Consider the following 15,220-nt stretch of genomic DNA (forward strand, 5'->3'; position numbering starts at 1 on the left):
TTTGCCAACTTTACTGCTCTCTATATCTCCTCTATTTCACTCGAGTCCTTGCACTGCCGATCTTTTGTATCGTTATCGCCGATGGCTCATTGTTTCAGGCATGTATTCCGTCTGTACTCGTATCATAATATCGAGTCTGAGTAAGTACTCATTCATGAAGTTTGCTGTTGATTACTAATCCTTAACCGGGTTGTTAAATCTTTTTTAAATAATCAGTAAATTTGGGCCGTAGGAGTAATGGGCCTCCGATTGTCCACGTCCTCAGCAAACCCGACAATTCTAAAATATACCCGGCGATCATCTCTGTTTTGGCTCATTTGTGGCGCCACTTGAAAAAGAGAGAGATAAAATGGCGATGGCTTCTCCGACGAAACTCTTCGCCGGCGACTTTGCTTCATCTCTCAGCTTCTCCCGCTCGAACCCCAAGCTTTTCCCTTCTTCTTCTTCAAGCCGCGTCTACTTCGCCGCTCCGAAAACCCGGCGGTTCCAAGTGTTCGCTTTCGCCGTGAAGCGGAGCCCTAAGCGCCTCAAATACTCCGGTCCTCGCTTCACCAAGGTCCTCTCTCTTTCTCACTCACTATTCGAAATTTAAAATTGAACTAAATTTGAGTTTGAAATTGATGAAATGATTTGATTATGTTAGGAGGATGAGTTGGTCTATGTTGAGGTTGATTCATCAGGAACTGACAGCTGGAAATTGGAGCCGGTTGTTGATCTTCTGAAGCAAGGAGCGGTTGGTGTCATTCCCACTGACACTGTGTAAGTCATAAACCCTAATTAAGCCTCCTGGCCTTGTTTTTCTTACTCTTACAGTTCCAGGCTATTGGGGGCAATGTTGTGATTTCTGTAATTAATTACTACAGGTATGCTATAGTTTGTGATCCCAGAAACCACTCGGCCATCGACCGTCTTTGCAGGTAGACGAGTTTGTTTCCTTTCTGTTGTTTGGTTAGTAAGTGATGTGTTCATTTTTTTATATCAAATTGTAATCTATCTCACTGGTGTTTTCGTATTGCAGAATCAAGAAAATCGAGTCTACAAAGGCAAGTGTAGCGACTTCCTTTAACTCATTACTTTGATAATGCCTGATGAACTGTAGTAGTTACAACTTATGTAGTGCTTTGAATTGCTGACGGGCGTTTTGATCGATGTTGTTTTAACTTGTTATTGACTTGCTGATGCAGCCCCTCACCATCTTGTGTCACTCGTTCCACGACATTGATCGGTTTACGACAGGCTTCCCTCGTGGCGATTCCAAAGGTCATGCAAATATCTTCCGAGCTGTTAAGCAGTGCTTACCTGGGCCTGTAAGTTTGTTATTTGCATGTCTTATCATTGCTTGTAGCAATAGCATTACAACTAGACACTTAAAGAGATTTCATTGAAGGCACATATGTTACATACTGTAGGTTCCTCAAATTTAGTCTATGATCAAACCTTTTTAATGTTACAGTATACCTTTATCCTCACTGCGACCAAAGAACTACCTAAGCAGTGTATAAGGTTTGGGACGACAACTGCCAAATTCAAATCCAGGAAAGATGTGGGTGTTCGTATGCCTGCTGATGCCATCTGTCAAGCAATACTGGAGAAGATGGATTCACCATTGCTTTCCACAAGGTATGACTGGTTTGTGTACCTATTTGTTCTTTATATATAATTTGAATCGACTCTTAAGCAATATAAGAGCTGCTCCTCTTCCTTAGTTATGCAAATTACTTTTGTGCTCCACTATGATTTTTCAAAAATATGACACTGATTGTTTATTTGTTGTCCAGTTGCAAGTGCCCAAAGGAAAATGAGTGGATTTTGGATCCAGTTGTTATAGCTGATACATACGGACCAGAGGTGTGGTTTGTCACATGGAGATTGTGTCATATTCTGTTGTCATGGGGTCAATCCCTTTCTTATAGCCCTTGAATTGTGTTTTGAATTTATTTCAGGGCCTTGATTTTGTCATCGACGGTGGGTTAAGAGTGGCTGATCCATCAACTGTGGTTGACATGACTGTTTTTCCTCCCAAAATCATACGTCAAGGAAAGGTAAAAGCTAATCCATTAATTACTCTCTGAATGAGTTATTTTCTGCTCCAACACTGCTAGTCTTCAGCACGGGGAATACTGTTTATCTGTTTTCACTTTTACTATCAGTCACTATTGTATTGCAATGTGATTTGTGTCCCATCTGTTGTGAGAACCATTGATATTTGGCTCGTAATTGGTTTGGTTATCAGCCTGAGAAATTCCAGTCATACAACTCTTTCTAAAATGTTGTTACTGCAAATTACTTTTGGCGAGTGTTCTAAAATATATATGCTCTGCAATCTTGATGTACTAGTTTTTGATTCATAAACTTTCAGGGTCCTCAATTACACTGGATGGTAGCCGAAGGTGACTATGAAGATGACAATGAATCCGCTGAGTCAGTAGGAAGCTCATATCCTCGATCACTTGGAAGATAATCATTGCGGCTAAATCCTGTGGCCAACTAAGATTAGGAGATATCGGAGTTCTTCGCACCAGGGTTGCACCTTTTGATTCTCCTTGGGGATGATCCGTATGATCTGTAAAATTGTGTAAATAAGTGATGCAGGAATACTTAACAGTCTAATCCCACGGAGGAGCTAACATTTTCCGTTTTAACTTTTTGATCAGGCTAACAGTGCAAGGCTGCAAGCCACTTGTCAAGCACTAGCCTTTATGAGATTTGTAAGTAGGTCGTCTTTCTCCCACAAATTATTCAGCTGATCTTTGAAGTTCGATTAATTAGATCATGGACCCTATTTCAATGAATGTTATTTTTATACAACATAGTTGTTGTCGAGTTAAGCTTCAGACTCATAAAAAGTAGACTGATGCTACTGAATTAAATTGTCATAGATCGTCATGGACAAACTGACCATTGGAATTTTGGTCTAAACATGCGGGATCAATCCTGTAGTCTATGAAATTTCCCGTTTTGGGTTCTGTTGGTTCATGTTATATAACAGGCTCATCATGGCTTTTAACCGAAAAAGAAAAAAAAAGATAGGTAGTTGTAGGTTGGTGAGTGGTAGTTAATGGTGTCTGTGAACTTCATTAAAGTCGGAGTTATAAGGCTGTGATGAACAAGGCCACTGGTAGTTGTCCTGTGCTCTTCTTCTGTTTACAGTAATTTGAAAGACCAATATACACACTCGAACATTACTACAGCCACTGCCTTTGGGACCTTGTGCTTCCAGCAACCTCAGTCTTCTTTTATTTTGCTCCTCCCCTGTCCCAGATTTCCGACTTAAATGTGATTTTCATTCATGGCCGTCCTTTCCAAGGGTCTGCTCATCAAGTTTCTTCAGCTCTGTCTCTGTGCTTTCATTATGGGGTACATTCAAATCTTAGCTGAGTCAACGGTACTGGTTCACTTCGCTAGAGCTCCACCAGCACGGTCAAGGTACTCTTACGCTGTTTTCCGGTACTCTGCACTAACAATTGATGGCTCCGATGCATGCAGAGATAGAATGTGTTACATACACTGTCAGGTGAGTCTTGTTCAATCTTCGTTTAAGCCTTGTGCTTTAGCTCATCATAAGAACTTCAAGATCCTTAATTTAGTTAAATGCCTGTTTGCTCGAGATCAATGTAGTTTATCTCACTAGTTCATTTTCATGAGCAGCTTGATGGCCAAACTCTGAGTCCATGTCCAGCCAAGGACATAGTATTCAGAAACTTGACAGTCAACAGTGACCATGAGTTTCTTGTCAATGTCACAACTTCTGATGGACAAACGAACTCATCAGCTTACTCATGGTTCATTGGTCAGTGCTTGTTCATTAAGTAATTTTGAGGTCCCTTATCTATAGCTACTTGCTAGGCCTTGCCTGTGTAGAATACTCTTGTATGCTAGTATCGCTAAACTCTTTTCTTGTCTTCTCAATGTTCTGTAATTTATCTGATAGATACAATTCCGCCAACTGCAACAATTTTTAGCGAAAAGAATTATACAAGCGCTGAAAGAATCGCCATTGATATTAGTTTCAGTGAAGCTTGCACTGGGAAGGGTGGCTTTAGGTGTGTAAACTCATCAAAATGTGATGTAAGTGGACTCCTTTTTATGCTTCCCCAATTCATGAAGTTGTCATTTCAATAATATTCAAGTCATTACCCTGGAAAATTTCAAAATAGGAGTTAACCCTCATGCTCTCTTTGTAGATTATAATACATGGTCCAGCTTATGTACGTGCATCTTCCTCACGCATGATTAAACCTAGCATTAAGTACAGCCTCGATGTGATACTCTCCTTTACGAGTATGAATGGTCGTGTCGTTATCAGGCTGGCAGATAAATTTTGTACAGATCAGGCTGGAAATAGCTTTACAAGGACAGACGGTTCCACTGTAATCATTCACTTTGGTAAGACATAACTTGCAAACTTACTTCAATCATAATATGTCAGTTTACTTCTCTGACAGACAAATGACATCTGTATTGAATGCCTTAGATAGAAGGCCAGTGCTAGCAGATTTGTGGACCTCTGTTCCTGCTTATGAGTTAGTGATGAATGGAGTCCTGAGAACAGTCCTTGCAACTAACAAAATGGAGGATATGAAAATATTTTTAGGCTTCAGCATCCCCATTATAAATACTACAGAGCAGGTCCTTAATGCAATGAGTGTCAATTCGGGCAAATTAATGCCTATTCATCGCAGAAATCAAGGAAGTCGTCAGTTTGATTTCCAAGTAAGCAGAAACTTACAGGTTTGGGCTGATAATAAGTAACATAGCTGTTGAAGGGTTTTAGCTAGAACACGTTTCTGTATTCACTGGTGATAATTGGTGTAGTCACGCTTTTGTTAATTATCTCACATATATGTTTAATTTCTACTTTGTAGATCAGGAATATAACTGGAACTAAAATTGTTGTCATTGAACTACAAGCTGGATTACTATTTGGCAGGACAGGCACTCCTGTCTCACAGGTTCCCTCAGTTACATTTCTTTATGGTATGATATTCCTGCTTATAAGCCATCAAGCTTAACTTGGTTCCAGGAGTCTTTGGAAGCTTTATAGCGCTAATAGCTTTCCTTTTCTGTCAGATTCTAAGGAGACCGGTGTAGGGCTGAGTACTAGTTCTCCAAATGTTACCAAGGGTCACAGCATCAATGTAGTAGTTGAGTTTACTAATCCGGTTTTTGGCTTTAAAGCCTCAATGGTAAATGTGGTCGGGGGTAGAATAACAAGGCAGGTGCATATAGTTTCTCTTGAAACTTCTAATACCACAACATCCCAATTGGCAAAATTCCCAAATATAATGGGCTAAGTTTTTAATTGCCTTTTGCAGGTTTAGGGAACTTTCAAGAGCTCTGTACTCCTTGAATGTATTTGCAATCTCTGACAATATGGTGTCAATTGCTGTTCCTGCAGGGAAGGTATATGATATATCAGGAAATCTTAACGTGGCTTCTAACAAACTTGAAGTGAAACACTGTATGTCTAATTTCTTCTTCTATTCTGTTCTCTACATCTATTGATCCCCCAAGTTTTTTTCTTCTTAATTTATTAGTTTTCGGTGCATGGATGAATTAAAACTTAGCAGAGAGCTTGACATGCAAGATTATACTCTCACTACAGTACCTACTTTAAAATATTGGTGAAGCTTAGTAATTGCCAGAATTTAGCAAAAGGGTATATACATAGTTACAGACACATGCACACAAAGACAGTTTCACATATCTTCTTTGCGCAGATTCAACCCCTGTAATATCAATGGCACTGCAGTCATTCATTAGTGCGGGTATACTAGCAACATCATTAGCAGCTGCTATTCTCTCAATTTCAAATGCACATCTTGAAGCAGTGGGAATTGCTTCTGAGAGATACCATGCTGTTGCCTCTGATTCCTCAATGAATCTACATGTAAGATTCAAGTTCTTTAGTAGAAGAAAAATATCAATGCATCCATGTCTCGTTTTTCACCCCATCTTGTAAACTCTTTTGAAATCAGTCCAACATATTATCTGCTTTCTTAAAATAGGGTCTGGTTGGACACCTTCAAGTTTTTGTCCTCTCAGACCGGCTCTCAGTCAACCAGCCAATTGAATATTTTGAGACAACCAAAGGTCTTTGGTGGCTCATACCTCGTCATAAGCTTCCATGGAAAAAGGATAGTGGTTCAGATTTATACCACCATGTGTACTTGGCTGTAGAGAATATTGGCTCGTCCGCAAGGGGGTCTTCACATAAAGGGGCTAGCGTTCAATTTGACTCATATCTAGCCAATGCTTCATATATGTTGAGTAAAGTACCAGTTCCCATTGAGATAGGTCCCCAGTCTGGTTGGCTTCTTGGGCAGCATTACATGCATATGACTCCTTATGGATTACCCCTTCATTCAAATGAATATTTCATGGATTTCCTGGTGAGTATGCTGAATCTTTTCCTCTTCAATGTAAACCAATATTCCATGGCTAATTGTTTGGCTTGCAGAGAGGAGAGCCATTGTTTGCTAGCAATGTCATCAAGGGAATGGATAATTACCTAGGGTAGTTCCACAATTACCTTCGTCTTTACCGGTTTGATTTTAGCATGATTTTCCAAGTACCTAAAAGTAATTTAGGAGCTAAGCTAAGCCAATGTTGTTATACCCAACTAACAGGTGGGAAGACCTGCTGATGAACTTGTTTTAGCTTGGTATTGGAGGAGGCAGTTTAATCATCATCCATTTCCTTATATTACTTTCCCTAAGATGGAGAACTGGAACACCAGCTCATGGTTTACTCTCAGTTCCCAGATTCGACCTCTTTCTTCTTATTCTCATGCTACCTTGTATTTCTCAGTCCTTGACATTTTTTATTAAGGGTAAGCACATAAGATTTGTTCTTTTTAATTCTGTTGTTTTAGTCATCCCACGAGAAAATTTTGAACTCATGACTACTATATTTATAGGTGGTACAACAGGAGGAACCATTACTGGAGCTTTGCTGCTGCCAATTCCAGCAGCACTTATAATATCGGTGTGCCTTTTCAGTTAATTGAGATCTTCTCCGGTAATTATGTTCAGTTCAAGGAGGTCAAGCATGTAACTAGAAAGGAACCGTGGTCTACAAGGCTTTGGTATTCTTTTACAGGGAGTCCGAGTGCTGGAAAGTGGTTTTATAAGGAAGGAATTCCTTCATCTTTCCTTCCACGATTTGGGATTCTCTTTGAAAGTTTGAAGGGTCCTCCATTTATCTTCTTTGTTGATCAAAATGAACCAAACAGCATATCCAAGTGGACCGGAAGTGGCAATAGTGGTGTCGGGAGGATGCAACTTGGATGGCAGCGTTGAAGATATTAAGATTCCTGTATCGAAAAGGGTCATGGGATGTGCTAGATCTTCCTACATTATTGTTGATCTTTCAAGAAGGGTCTGCTTGGGGATCATATGTGGAGCTTACTCATCAAGCAAATCAAACCAAAGCCTCTTTGCACTGACCATTACACTGGTACAGTTCATCTACCTATTTGCTGTCAAACCATATATCAGCAGGGGAGTCCATGTGGTGGAGAGTATTTCTCTACTGTGTGAGGTTGGCATCTTTGCTCTACATATCAGTATTAATGGTTCAAATCCCATCAAAGCGAGAAATGCAGGGTTTCTTATGCTGGCTCTTCTCTTTCTTACCTTTGTTGCCCAAATTATCAACGAGTGGTATGCCCTGATGAAGTACCTTCTGAGATTCTCACAGCCTCAAAAGAGTTCATTCAAACTTGGTTTGAAATTTTCTGCCAAGGGCCTTATCCTCCCATTCCTGCCAAAGAAGCAATGGCCAAGAGCCATACCGACATCATCCCATGCGAAAACAGGTCTGCCTCCTGATCCAGATACAACATCCGGAAGGGGAGATATGAGAGCACCAAGCGGTAACACTATCAGCGCTAAGACTGCAACTGTAGTCCCTGTACTCAGTCCTGGATCACCTGGCCCAAACGTTCGACAAATGACAGCAGATTCCTCTACACCCGAGACTACACTAGGTACGCAGAGAGCAGCGGAAGCAAAACAGCAAAAGGGACAGAAATTAGAGCCGAAAAGTGATCTGAAGAAACTGCGGGCATTGGCAAGGGCAAGTTTTTCGGGGGACACAAACTTTGAGGAAGCTAGTACGAGCTACGGTCCTAAACCTTAAGCTTCTCCAGCTTTACCTCTAGGATAGAAACACTGGTATGAGAAATGGGTCATCTAGCTCAAGTTTGTAATCCTGCACATTATTCTGCTGCTCCTGAATCATAAATAGCAGTCCAAACTTTTAATGCTCTTCTCAAATTCAGTGATTCACTCTAGTTTTCTATCGTAAGGTTGTTCATCTGATTTCGAGTAATTGAATTCAACATTCTCATATCAGTAAAGACTACTCACTTAAGCATTCACATAATTGAAACAGAAAGATGATTGAAAAATCGAAAATTTCCTATTTCAACTTATCAACAGTACACAGTTTCAATCCACCCAATTAAGCCTACAATCTGAGATACATGGCTTCTGAATCATCAACACTATATCTAAACCCAATTCTTGATGCCAAAGAACTCACAGAATATACAAACTAAATCAAATTCTTGAAGCTAAAGAATCCAAAGTCTTATTCAAATCTCTTGCTGCTCATAATACCTCAGTGATAGTCATCAAAGCCTTGAGGGTTGATCTCCTCAGCAACATTGGCAACAAACCCATCATTCACATCTTCTTCATCTCCAGCTGGCCCTTCTGCTTGCGCCACCGCCTCCTTCTGTGACGTCAGCAAGCGATTGATGCCGTGAACGACCACGAATCGGCTCTGGTAGAGGTCCTGCTCGGCCACCGGAACGTCGTTGAGCACCGGGACGTCCCCCATCTTGATCACATCGATCGTAAACCCTTCGGCGAAAGTCGGCAGCATCGTGCCGTCGTCGAGCGCCACCAGGTCTCGCCACGTCAGCAGCTTGGGCACGACGTGGGATCGGAAGATGGCCGAGTAGTCGGAGGTGTTCCTAGCGTAGTCCTCCACGGCGTCGTCGGCCGGCGCGAACAGAGTGAGAGCCGTCTTGCGGTTGAAACCGATAAGCTGGGCGTCGAGAAACGCCGCCATGACCGAATAGCCTCTGGACCTCAAAAGATCCGCAACCGACCCGAAAACCCGATGCGGCTGACCCGAAATCGCAGAGATGGGAGACGGCGCCGGAGCCTCGGTAGTAGCGTCCAAGAAGGTGAGGTTGAAGAACTGATCGACGGCGTATATGATAACCGACCCGTCGTCAAGAACCGAGTTCGGGTCGACCCGAACGTCGTTGATCGACGAGAAGCCCTCGGAAGGCGGCGACGCCGTCACAGTCAGCGTGTAGTTGGGGAGCAGAGTCTGGATCTTGGCGCCGCGGCGGAGGTAGGGTAGGGTGTTGACGGAGAGCCGCCGCGGGGAGATGTGGTACTGGAGGAGAGGGAGGGAGGGTGGGCCGGACTGGAAGAAAGCGGTGTCCGGAGGAGCGAAGATGGTGGCGGTGGGGGAGGCGAGGTCGAGGCCGGCGCCGGCGGCGATCTGGAGGGTGAGGGCCATGGAGAGGAAGCCGGAGTTGGAGAGGGTGGGGGCGGCGGTGAGGAGGGTGGCGGGGGAGGCGACGGCGGAGGAGGCGGAGGTGAGGGAGAAGAGAATTAGGAGGAGGAGAGTGGTGGGAGAGCTCTTCATTTTTCTCAGAGAGAGAATATTCTTTGGGTTTGTTTTGTGAATAGTGATTTCTGTTAGGGATTCCAGAATCTTCAGAGATTTATAGCACAAAGTAGAGAAGAGCCGACTCTCTGGGTCCGAGTACAAAAGAGCGGGAAATCAAGAAAGGTGGGGTCGGCCAGTTTGTTAGACGGTTACGGTTGTGACGTAAGCGAAAGGTTGGTGCAGAATGCGGGCCTCTTTGTATCTTGGGCTAGATTCCATATTTCGTTTGCGAGGCCCGTAAGGATTTTAGGTCCGCGCAGGCACACGAGGCGTGTGCTTCCCACGGACTATGGAGTCCAGAGGCATGTCCAAGCGCGTGGGCACCTGTGTGTGCACAATCCCACACGTGTTTGGGTATCATCACACCCTAAACACCTCATTGGCACCCGTTTAAAAATTGCAAAAACAAAGCTAAAAGGCCAGCCACTAAAGCATCAAGCAAGTAAAACAATACTAACAGAGTTTAAACACTATTCGTTAGGGTAACCATAACGACGATAACAATGCCTTATTTATAGGATTTAGCTATTGTACAGCGCTGCATACCATACATAACGAATCTGATGGTGAATAGATAACTGTCTTGAAATACACGTAGAGTGTGTGGAGTGTGTTTGTAGTGAATTAGGTCCTGCAACATAGAATTTTCCTTATTTATAGGCATCATTAGGTTGATATGGACCGTACATGGTAAACAATAGGGGACCAATAAACCACTAGATTCATTTTTGCATAGATTTTGGAACCAAACCGTTTCAAATTGCATCACTCCAAAAACTCCCGCGCAAAATAATTCCCGCCAATAGTATTAAACTTGAAAAACCCACAAGCTGAATCCAAATGGACCAAACCACCCTGCCACCAACCAGAGGCCAGCGGCGCAGTCTGACAGTTATACCCTCCAAATTTACCATCCTCATCCCCTAGCCGCAATTTCAGACCACACAAATCGGGCTGAGCGCCAAACTCCTCCTAATTCCCCAAAATGCCCTTCATTCTCGCGCAAGCTTCCCAAATGAAAATTCAAATCACCCGCTCCGAATTCAAAACCCTTTTGCCTCTATAAATTCCACCCCCAATTCTCCAACCTCCACAACACAGACCCCCTAAAATCCCCAAATTCAAAACCCTAAATCATCTTCATCTTCCCCAAGATGCCTGCAATTCCAGAAGAGCCGCTTTTAATGGCCAACCCGGACCGGTTCTGCATGTTCCCGATTCAATACCCGGAGATCTGGGAAATGTACAAGAAGGCCGAGGCCTCGTTCTGGACCGCCGAGGAAGTCGACCTCGACCAGGACCAGCGCCACTGGGAGACCCTAACCCCGGGAGAGAAGCACTTCATCACTCACGTCCTCGCCTTCTTCGCCGCCTCCGACGGCATCGTCCTCGAGAATCTCGCCGGGCGGTTCATGAAGGAGGTCCAGATCTCGGAGGCGCGTGCCTTCTACGGCTTCCAGATCGCGATTGAGAACATCCACTCCGAGATGTACAGCCTCCTCCTCGAGACCTACATCAAAGACTCGGACGAGAAGAGCCGTCTTTTCCGGGCCGTCGACACCATCCCCTGCGTCGCCAAAAAAGCCCAGTGGGCCCTGAAATGGATCGACGGCTCGGAGACTTTCGCGGAGCGAATCGTGGCCTTCGCCTGCGTGGAGGGGATCTTCTTCTCGGGGAGCTTCTGCGCGATATTTTGGCTTAAAAAGCGCGGGTTGATGCCGGGTCTGACGTTCTCGAACGAGTTGATCTCGCGAGACGAAGGCCTCCACTGCGACTTCGCGTGCCTGCTCTACTCTCTCCTCCGGATGAAGCTCACCGAGGAGCGCGTGAGGTCAATCGTGCGCAACGCGGTTGACATAGAGAGGGAGTTCGTGTGCGACGCGTTACCGTGCGCGTTAGTTGGAATGAACGGCGATCTGATGAGCCAGTACATTGAGTTTGTGGCTGATAGGCTGCTGGGGGCATTGGGATATGGGAAGATGTATGATGTGCAGAACCCATTTGATTGGATGGAGCTGATTAGTCTTCAGGGGAAGACTAATTTCTTTGAGAAGAGAGTTGGGGAGTACCAGAAGGCCTCAGTTATGAACAGCATTAGTGGCAATGGTGGCAACCATGTCTTCAAGATGGATGAGGATTTCTAATTTATTAGGGCTTTTTTTTTTTTAGGTTTTACAAATTCTGTAATGTTCAATTTGTTACTCTGTGCTTTCAGATATATATGATAATTTTTTGCTAGTTTTAGTTTTTATTTGCACATATAAAATGGTTCTCATTTTCTTTTTTGCAATAAGAATTGTTTTTTCATTTTGGGTTAAAAAGTAAATGGGGAAAAGGAACTGGCTTTTGAAATGTGAGGGTGTCATTTTGTGGACCTCATAACAAGAATAGGGTAAACCCTGGTATTTGAAACCAAAGGTTTTGAAGGTTTGGAGGATTTACAAAGGAGTGTGATGGCTACTGGGAGCTCAGAAATGCTGTCAAGGGAGCAATTGCTCCATCTCTTTGATCGATTCGCATTCCTTACATCTCAGCCTAGTACCATTTTCCCAATTCTCTCGCTCTGGCCTTTTATGTCTTTGATTTGTTTCTGTATTTTAAGATATTGCTTTACGATTTGTGCTCGGATTTTTGGGTTTGTGTTTGTGGAGTGGAGGATGTGGTGGGTTTGGGGTTTAATCATTTTTATTATTTGCAGAAGTGAAGAAAAGGATTGCAGATGGGGTTGAGGATAAACAGGTGGGTTTATTGTTTCTGCTACTCCCTTTCATAAAACAGCTTTACTTTATGATGTCATTTCCAGATAATCTGTGTTAGTTTACTGCTTGGTTACCTGAACACTGAACTGGTATATTTACTGTGCTGTATTTGGCATTTTAGTTGATACAAATACATTTCCAGGTTGATAGTGGCCTAGTGTCTGAATTTACGACTAGTGTAAATTCAGTTTGGTATGCACTATTTTGTTTTGACATCTATGGCAAGAAGACTATGTACTCCTCTGTAGCAAATAGAGATGAATGACAAATTAGCATACAGTTGGTACTTCAATGTATCTTTTGGATTCACAATAAGAATTGATGACACTGAACTGAACATAAAGTACGCAAAATGAGTAGAGCTGATAAATTTTATGCTTTCCAGAAGTATATGAAATAATGTTGATCACTTTATCATTTCCTAGTTGAATGTACTTATTGAATACCACATCCATTTGTTCCTTTTACTTGTCTGATATATACTATTACAACATGCAGGAAGCTGTAGCTGTGACCACTGCCATCCAAGAAGAGATATTTCGTGAAATGGGTATTGGTAAGTTTGTTCTTGAAATGCTACGTACTAGCCAAGCTTAACCAATCGCTGAACCAACTGACTTAGAGTAAATGTTTCCTTTGACTACAGATCCGAGGTTCAGCATATCATGCCTGGGAAAGGTGAATATAAACTATGAGAATGATCAGGACATGATGATTCGCTTCTATAAGTTTATTGAAAGGTAATCCACCTTTATGCCTAGATGTGAACTTGTGAAGTTAACCAACTTTGAGAATGCCATTCATATTCAGCAATACAGCTTATAAGTTCTTTGTTCTTCAGTTTAGTTGAATCTTCAACCATAAGTTGACAAGGGTAAAGTATAGTTGGGAATAGAAACTGGGGAATTTATATTTGTCTTATTTACATTTGAAATACCAATGACATGGAGCATCTGGTTCATTTTCATGAAGAATAAGATTTTAATTGGCTCCCAAGTGGACTATAAAGCATGTAAGCTTGTGTCACTTTTTTTTTAGGTTGGGGGGGGGGGGGGGGTACTGTATAACGTGTTATTTCTTGGAGTTCTGTTATCCATCTGCATGGTGGTATGTTTCCCGTATCTTGAGATGTAGCTGGTATCCTCAAGGCTCCTGAGAAAAATCATATATATATTTCTATGTAAGCCCCATTTCAAATTTCGCACTAGACCTTAAATGTTTAGGACCGGCCATGTTTCTAATATAGCTTGAATCTAAGTTAGTTATGCATAAGCAGCGACTTTTCTTGTTCAAGTAAAAGCTGTCACATTAGGCAGTGAAAAGCCGGTCCATCTCATCTCCATTCACACATGCCTGAGATGAAGTTATGAAAGTACCATGTGGGAGCAGACGCAGCAGAGATTGTTTCTATTAATTGCAAAAAAAATATGGATTTTCTATGGTTGTTAAACTGTAAATGAAGGGATATGTGAGGAAGACAATAGTTTCTTCAGTAGTCAACTTGTTATATTACTTTAGCAGACACCATATTGGTATGAACCTATCAGAAGCAAGTCCGTATTATATTGGAATTGTAAGTCGAGTTGACTTTGTGATTGTTGTGTATAAGTAGCCAATTCTGAATCTTAAACCTCACACCTGCGCAAAGCTTGAAGCTTCTGCAACGTGACTTCATAGTTCATACACAACTTTAAGCTTGTGTTGAGGCTTGGCTTTGGTTCTGTGTTTGCCTAAAAAATCATAGTACATCGAGAGGCACAATGCTTTTCTTCTGAAACAAGAACAAAAAGTGTTTTGATATATAATCCTATGTTGCTAATGACAGAGAAGAGATGGCCTGTGATGAAGCTGAGCTTGGAGCAGATGAGTTTGCTGAAAGGATGCAGATTCAAGAAAAAGTACAGGAGCAGGTAATATCTTTCCACAGTTGACAAATGTAATAGTAAAGTCGTAAAGGTTGATGTTTATTAAGAACCAGTAGTTCAATTTTTTTTCAGCAACGGGAGATGCTAAAGCAAATGCGCAAATTTCCCCTGGATGATCAATCTGCAATCCTTGAGAAGGTATGTGGCTGTTCATATCGTGCATTTGGCTCACATTGGATCACATGAAAATTGGTTTTATAACTCTTGTTAGATATAAGATCATGGACACAAATAAAAATGGACCTGAAACTCAGATGCCCCTTTGGCCTGTGGTTTACAATGACGAAAAATCCCCATCGTTTGGAAAGTTTTCTGCTAATGCATATCAAATGTAAAGCCTAGTTAGTATCATTGATGCTTTATTGCAAATGATTTGTCCTGTACCTTTTTAGGTAATAGATTGATGGCTTTGGTACTTACAGTTGCGCCAGCAGATGGAACTTGCCAACTTTGAGGATGGTGTATCGGTATTGTCATCAGAGCTGATTCAGGAGATTGTTCGAAGGAGGGTATCACCTTTATTTAATCCCAAGTAGATAGATTGGAACGTGCATCAGTTATCCGATGTAGCTCGGGTCTGATCTTCATATAGTGGTTGTAGTAATCACTGATCAAAATGCAAATAGGAATGCTATGCAGACATGCAGTTATGTAGTATGTTTTTCATTGCAAAGCACTGAACTATATATATAACACATGTTCCTTTTGGTCAAAATCTCAAGCTTCTTTGCAGTCCGTTATTTGAAGCAGCTTCAAAAAATTATGTAATGTTTGTCAAGATAACTAGATTGGGGGTTAATAACCTTCATTTGGAATTATGGATGGGCTGTGGTCTGTGGA

At 42.2% G+C, this 15,220-nt stretch overlaps 5 protein-coding genes across 6 annotated transcripts; 4 read left to right on the forward strand and 1 right to left on the reverse strand.

The window, feature by feature from the left end:
* Positions 1-13: 13 nt before the first annotated feature.
* On the forward strand, positions 14-2,813 carry LOC126797536 (uncharacterized). Its single transcript, XM_050524176.1, has 10 exons — positions 14-140; positions 233-556; positions 644-759; positions 864-917; positions 1,019-1,043; positions 1,185-1,307; positions 1,454-1,620; positions 1,779-1,848; positions 1,944-2,042; positions 2,360-2,813. Exons 2-10 carry the CDS (start codon positions 350-352, stop codon positions 2,459-2,461), a joined length of 963 nt encoding a protein of 320 aa, XP_050380133.1. The 5' UTR covers positions 14-140; positions 233-349; the 3' UTR covers positions 2,462-2,813.
* Positions 2,637-6,520, forward strand: LOC126797478 (uncharacterized). The gene is made up of 12 exons (XM_050524101.1): positions 2,637-2,708; positions 3,262-3,514; positions 3,649-3,790; positions 3,932-4,068; positions 4,185-4,386; positions 4,475-4,713; positions 4,866-4,977; positions 5,071-5,215; positions 5,316-5,461; positions 5,721-5,890; positions 6,009-6,392; positions 6,461-6,520. The coding sequence occupies exons 2-12, from the start codon at positions 3,290-3,292 to the stop codon at positions 6,518-6,520; spliced, it is 1,962 nt and encodes a 653-aa protein (XP_050380058.1). The 5' UTR covers positions 2,637-2,708; positions 3,262-3,289.
* A 2,013-nt stretch (positions 6,521-8,533) lies between these two features.
* LOC126797479 (putative fasciclin-like arabinogalactan protein 20) lies at positions 8,534-9,672 on the reverse strand. The gene has a single exon (XM_050524102.1). The coding sequence runs from the start codon at positions 9,670-9,672 to the stop codon at positions 8,626-8,628; it is 1,047 nt and encodes a 348-aa protein (XP_050380059.1). The 3' UTR covers positions 8,534-8,625.
* A 1,135-nt stretch (positions 9,673-10,807) lies between these two features.
* On the forward strand, positions 10,808-11,864 carry LOC126799380 (ribonucleoside-diphosphate reductase small chain). The gene has a single exon (XM_050526579.1). The coding sequence runs from the start codon at positions 10,851-10,853 to the stop codon at positions 11,838-11,840; it is 990 nt and encodes a 329-aa protein (XP_050382536.1). The 5' UTR covers positions 10,808-10,850; the 3' UTR covers positions 11,841-11,864.
* A 180-nt stretch (positions 11,865-12,044) lies between these two features.
* LOC126799931 (uncharacterized) lies at positions 12,045-14,972 on the forward strand. Of its 2 annotated transcripts, none has more exons than XM_050527194.1 (7): positions 12,045-12,234; positions 12,395-12,435; positions 12,954-13,011; positions 13,102-13,195; positions 14,281-14,365; positions 14,453-14,518; positions 14,803-14,972. In XM_050527194.1, the coding sequence occupies exons 1-7, from the start codon at positions 12,150-12,152 to the stop codon at positions 14,914-14,916; spliced, it is 543 nt and encodes a 180-aa protein (XP_050383151.1). In that variant the 5' UTR covers positions 12,045-12,149; the 3' UTR covers positions 14,917-14,972. The 2 variants fall into 2 exon arrangements, with proteins under 2 accessions (XP_050383151.1, XP_050383152.1); XM_050527195.1 differs by having other exon boundaries at positions 14,773-14,890.
* Positions 14,973-15,220: the final 248 nt, after the last annotated feature.

This window comes from Argentina anserina, chromosome 6 (genome assembly GCF_933775445.1).
Source record: "Argentina anserina chromosome 6, drPotAnse1.1, whole genome shotgun sequence".
NCBI classification, from domain to species: Eukaryota; Viridiplantae; Streptophyta; class Magnoliopsida; order Rosales; family Rosaceae; genus Argentina; species Argentina anserina.

Excerpts from the sequence above, each read along its gene's own strand:
- LOC126797479 (XM_050524102.1), bottom strand. The coding sequence starts at position 9,672 with ATGAAGAGCTCTCCCACCACTCTCCTCCTCCTAATTCTCTTCTCCCTC.
- LOC126799931 (XM_050527194.1), top strand. The coding sequence starts at position 12,150 with ATGGCTACTGGGAGCTCAGAAATGCTGTCAAGGGAGCAATTGCTCCAT. Across the intron at positions 12,235-12,394 it reads ATTCCTTACATCTCAGCCTA|AAGTGAAGAAAAGGATTGCA; the intron begins GTACCATTTTCC and ends TATTATTTGCAG. Across the intron at positions 13,196-14,280 it reads TTCTATAAGTTTATTGAAAG|AGAAGAGATGGCCTGTGATG; the intron begins GTAATCCACCTT and ends TGCTAATGACAG.
- LOC126799380 (XM_050526579.1), top strand. The coding sequence starts at position 10,851 with ATGCCTGCAATTCCAGAAGAGCCGCTTTTAATGGCCAACCCGGACCGG.
- LOC126797536 (XM_050524176.1), top strand. The coding sequence starts at position 350 with ATGGCGATGGCTTCTCCGACGAAACTCTTCGCCGGCGACTTTGCTTCA. Across the intron at positions 557-643 it reads CCGGTCCTCGCTTCACCAAG|GAGGATGAGTTGGTCTATGT; the intron begins GTCCTCTCTCTT and ends TGATTATGTTAG. Across the intron at positions 1,308-1,453 it reads AGCAGTGCTTACCTGGGCCT|TATACCTTTATCCTCACTGC; the intron begins GTAAGTTTGTTA and ends TTAATGTTACAG.
- LOC126797478 (XM_050524101.1), top strand. The coding sequence starts at position 3,290 with ATGGCCGTCCTTTCCAAGGGTCTGCTCATCAAGTTTCTTCAGCTCTGT. Across the intron at positions 4,978-5,070 it reads CTCAGTTACATTTCTTTATG|ATTCTAAGGAGACCGGTGTA; the intron begins GTATGATATTCC and ends CTTTTCTGTCAG. Across the intron at positions 5,216-5,315 it reads GTCGGGGGTAGAATAACAAG|GTTTAGGGAACTTTCAAGAG; the intron begins GCAGGTGCATAT and ends TGCCTTTTGCAG.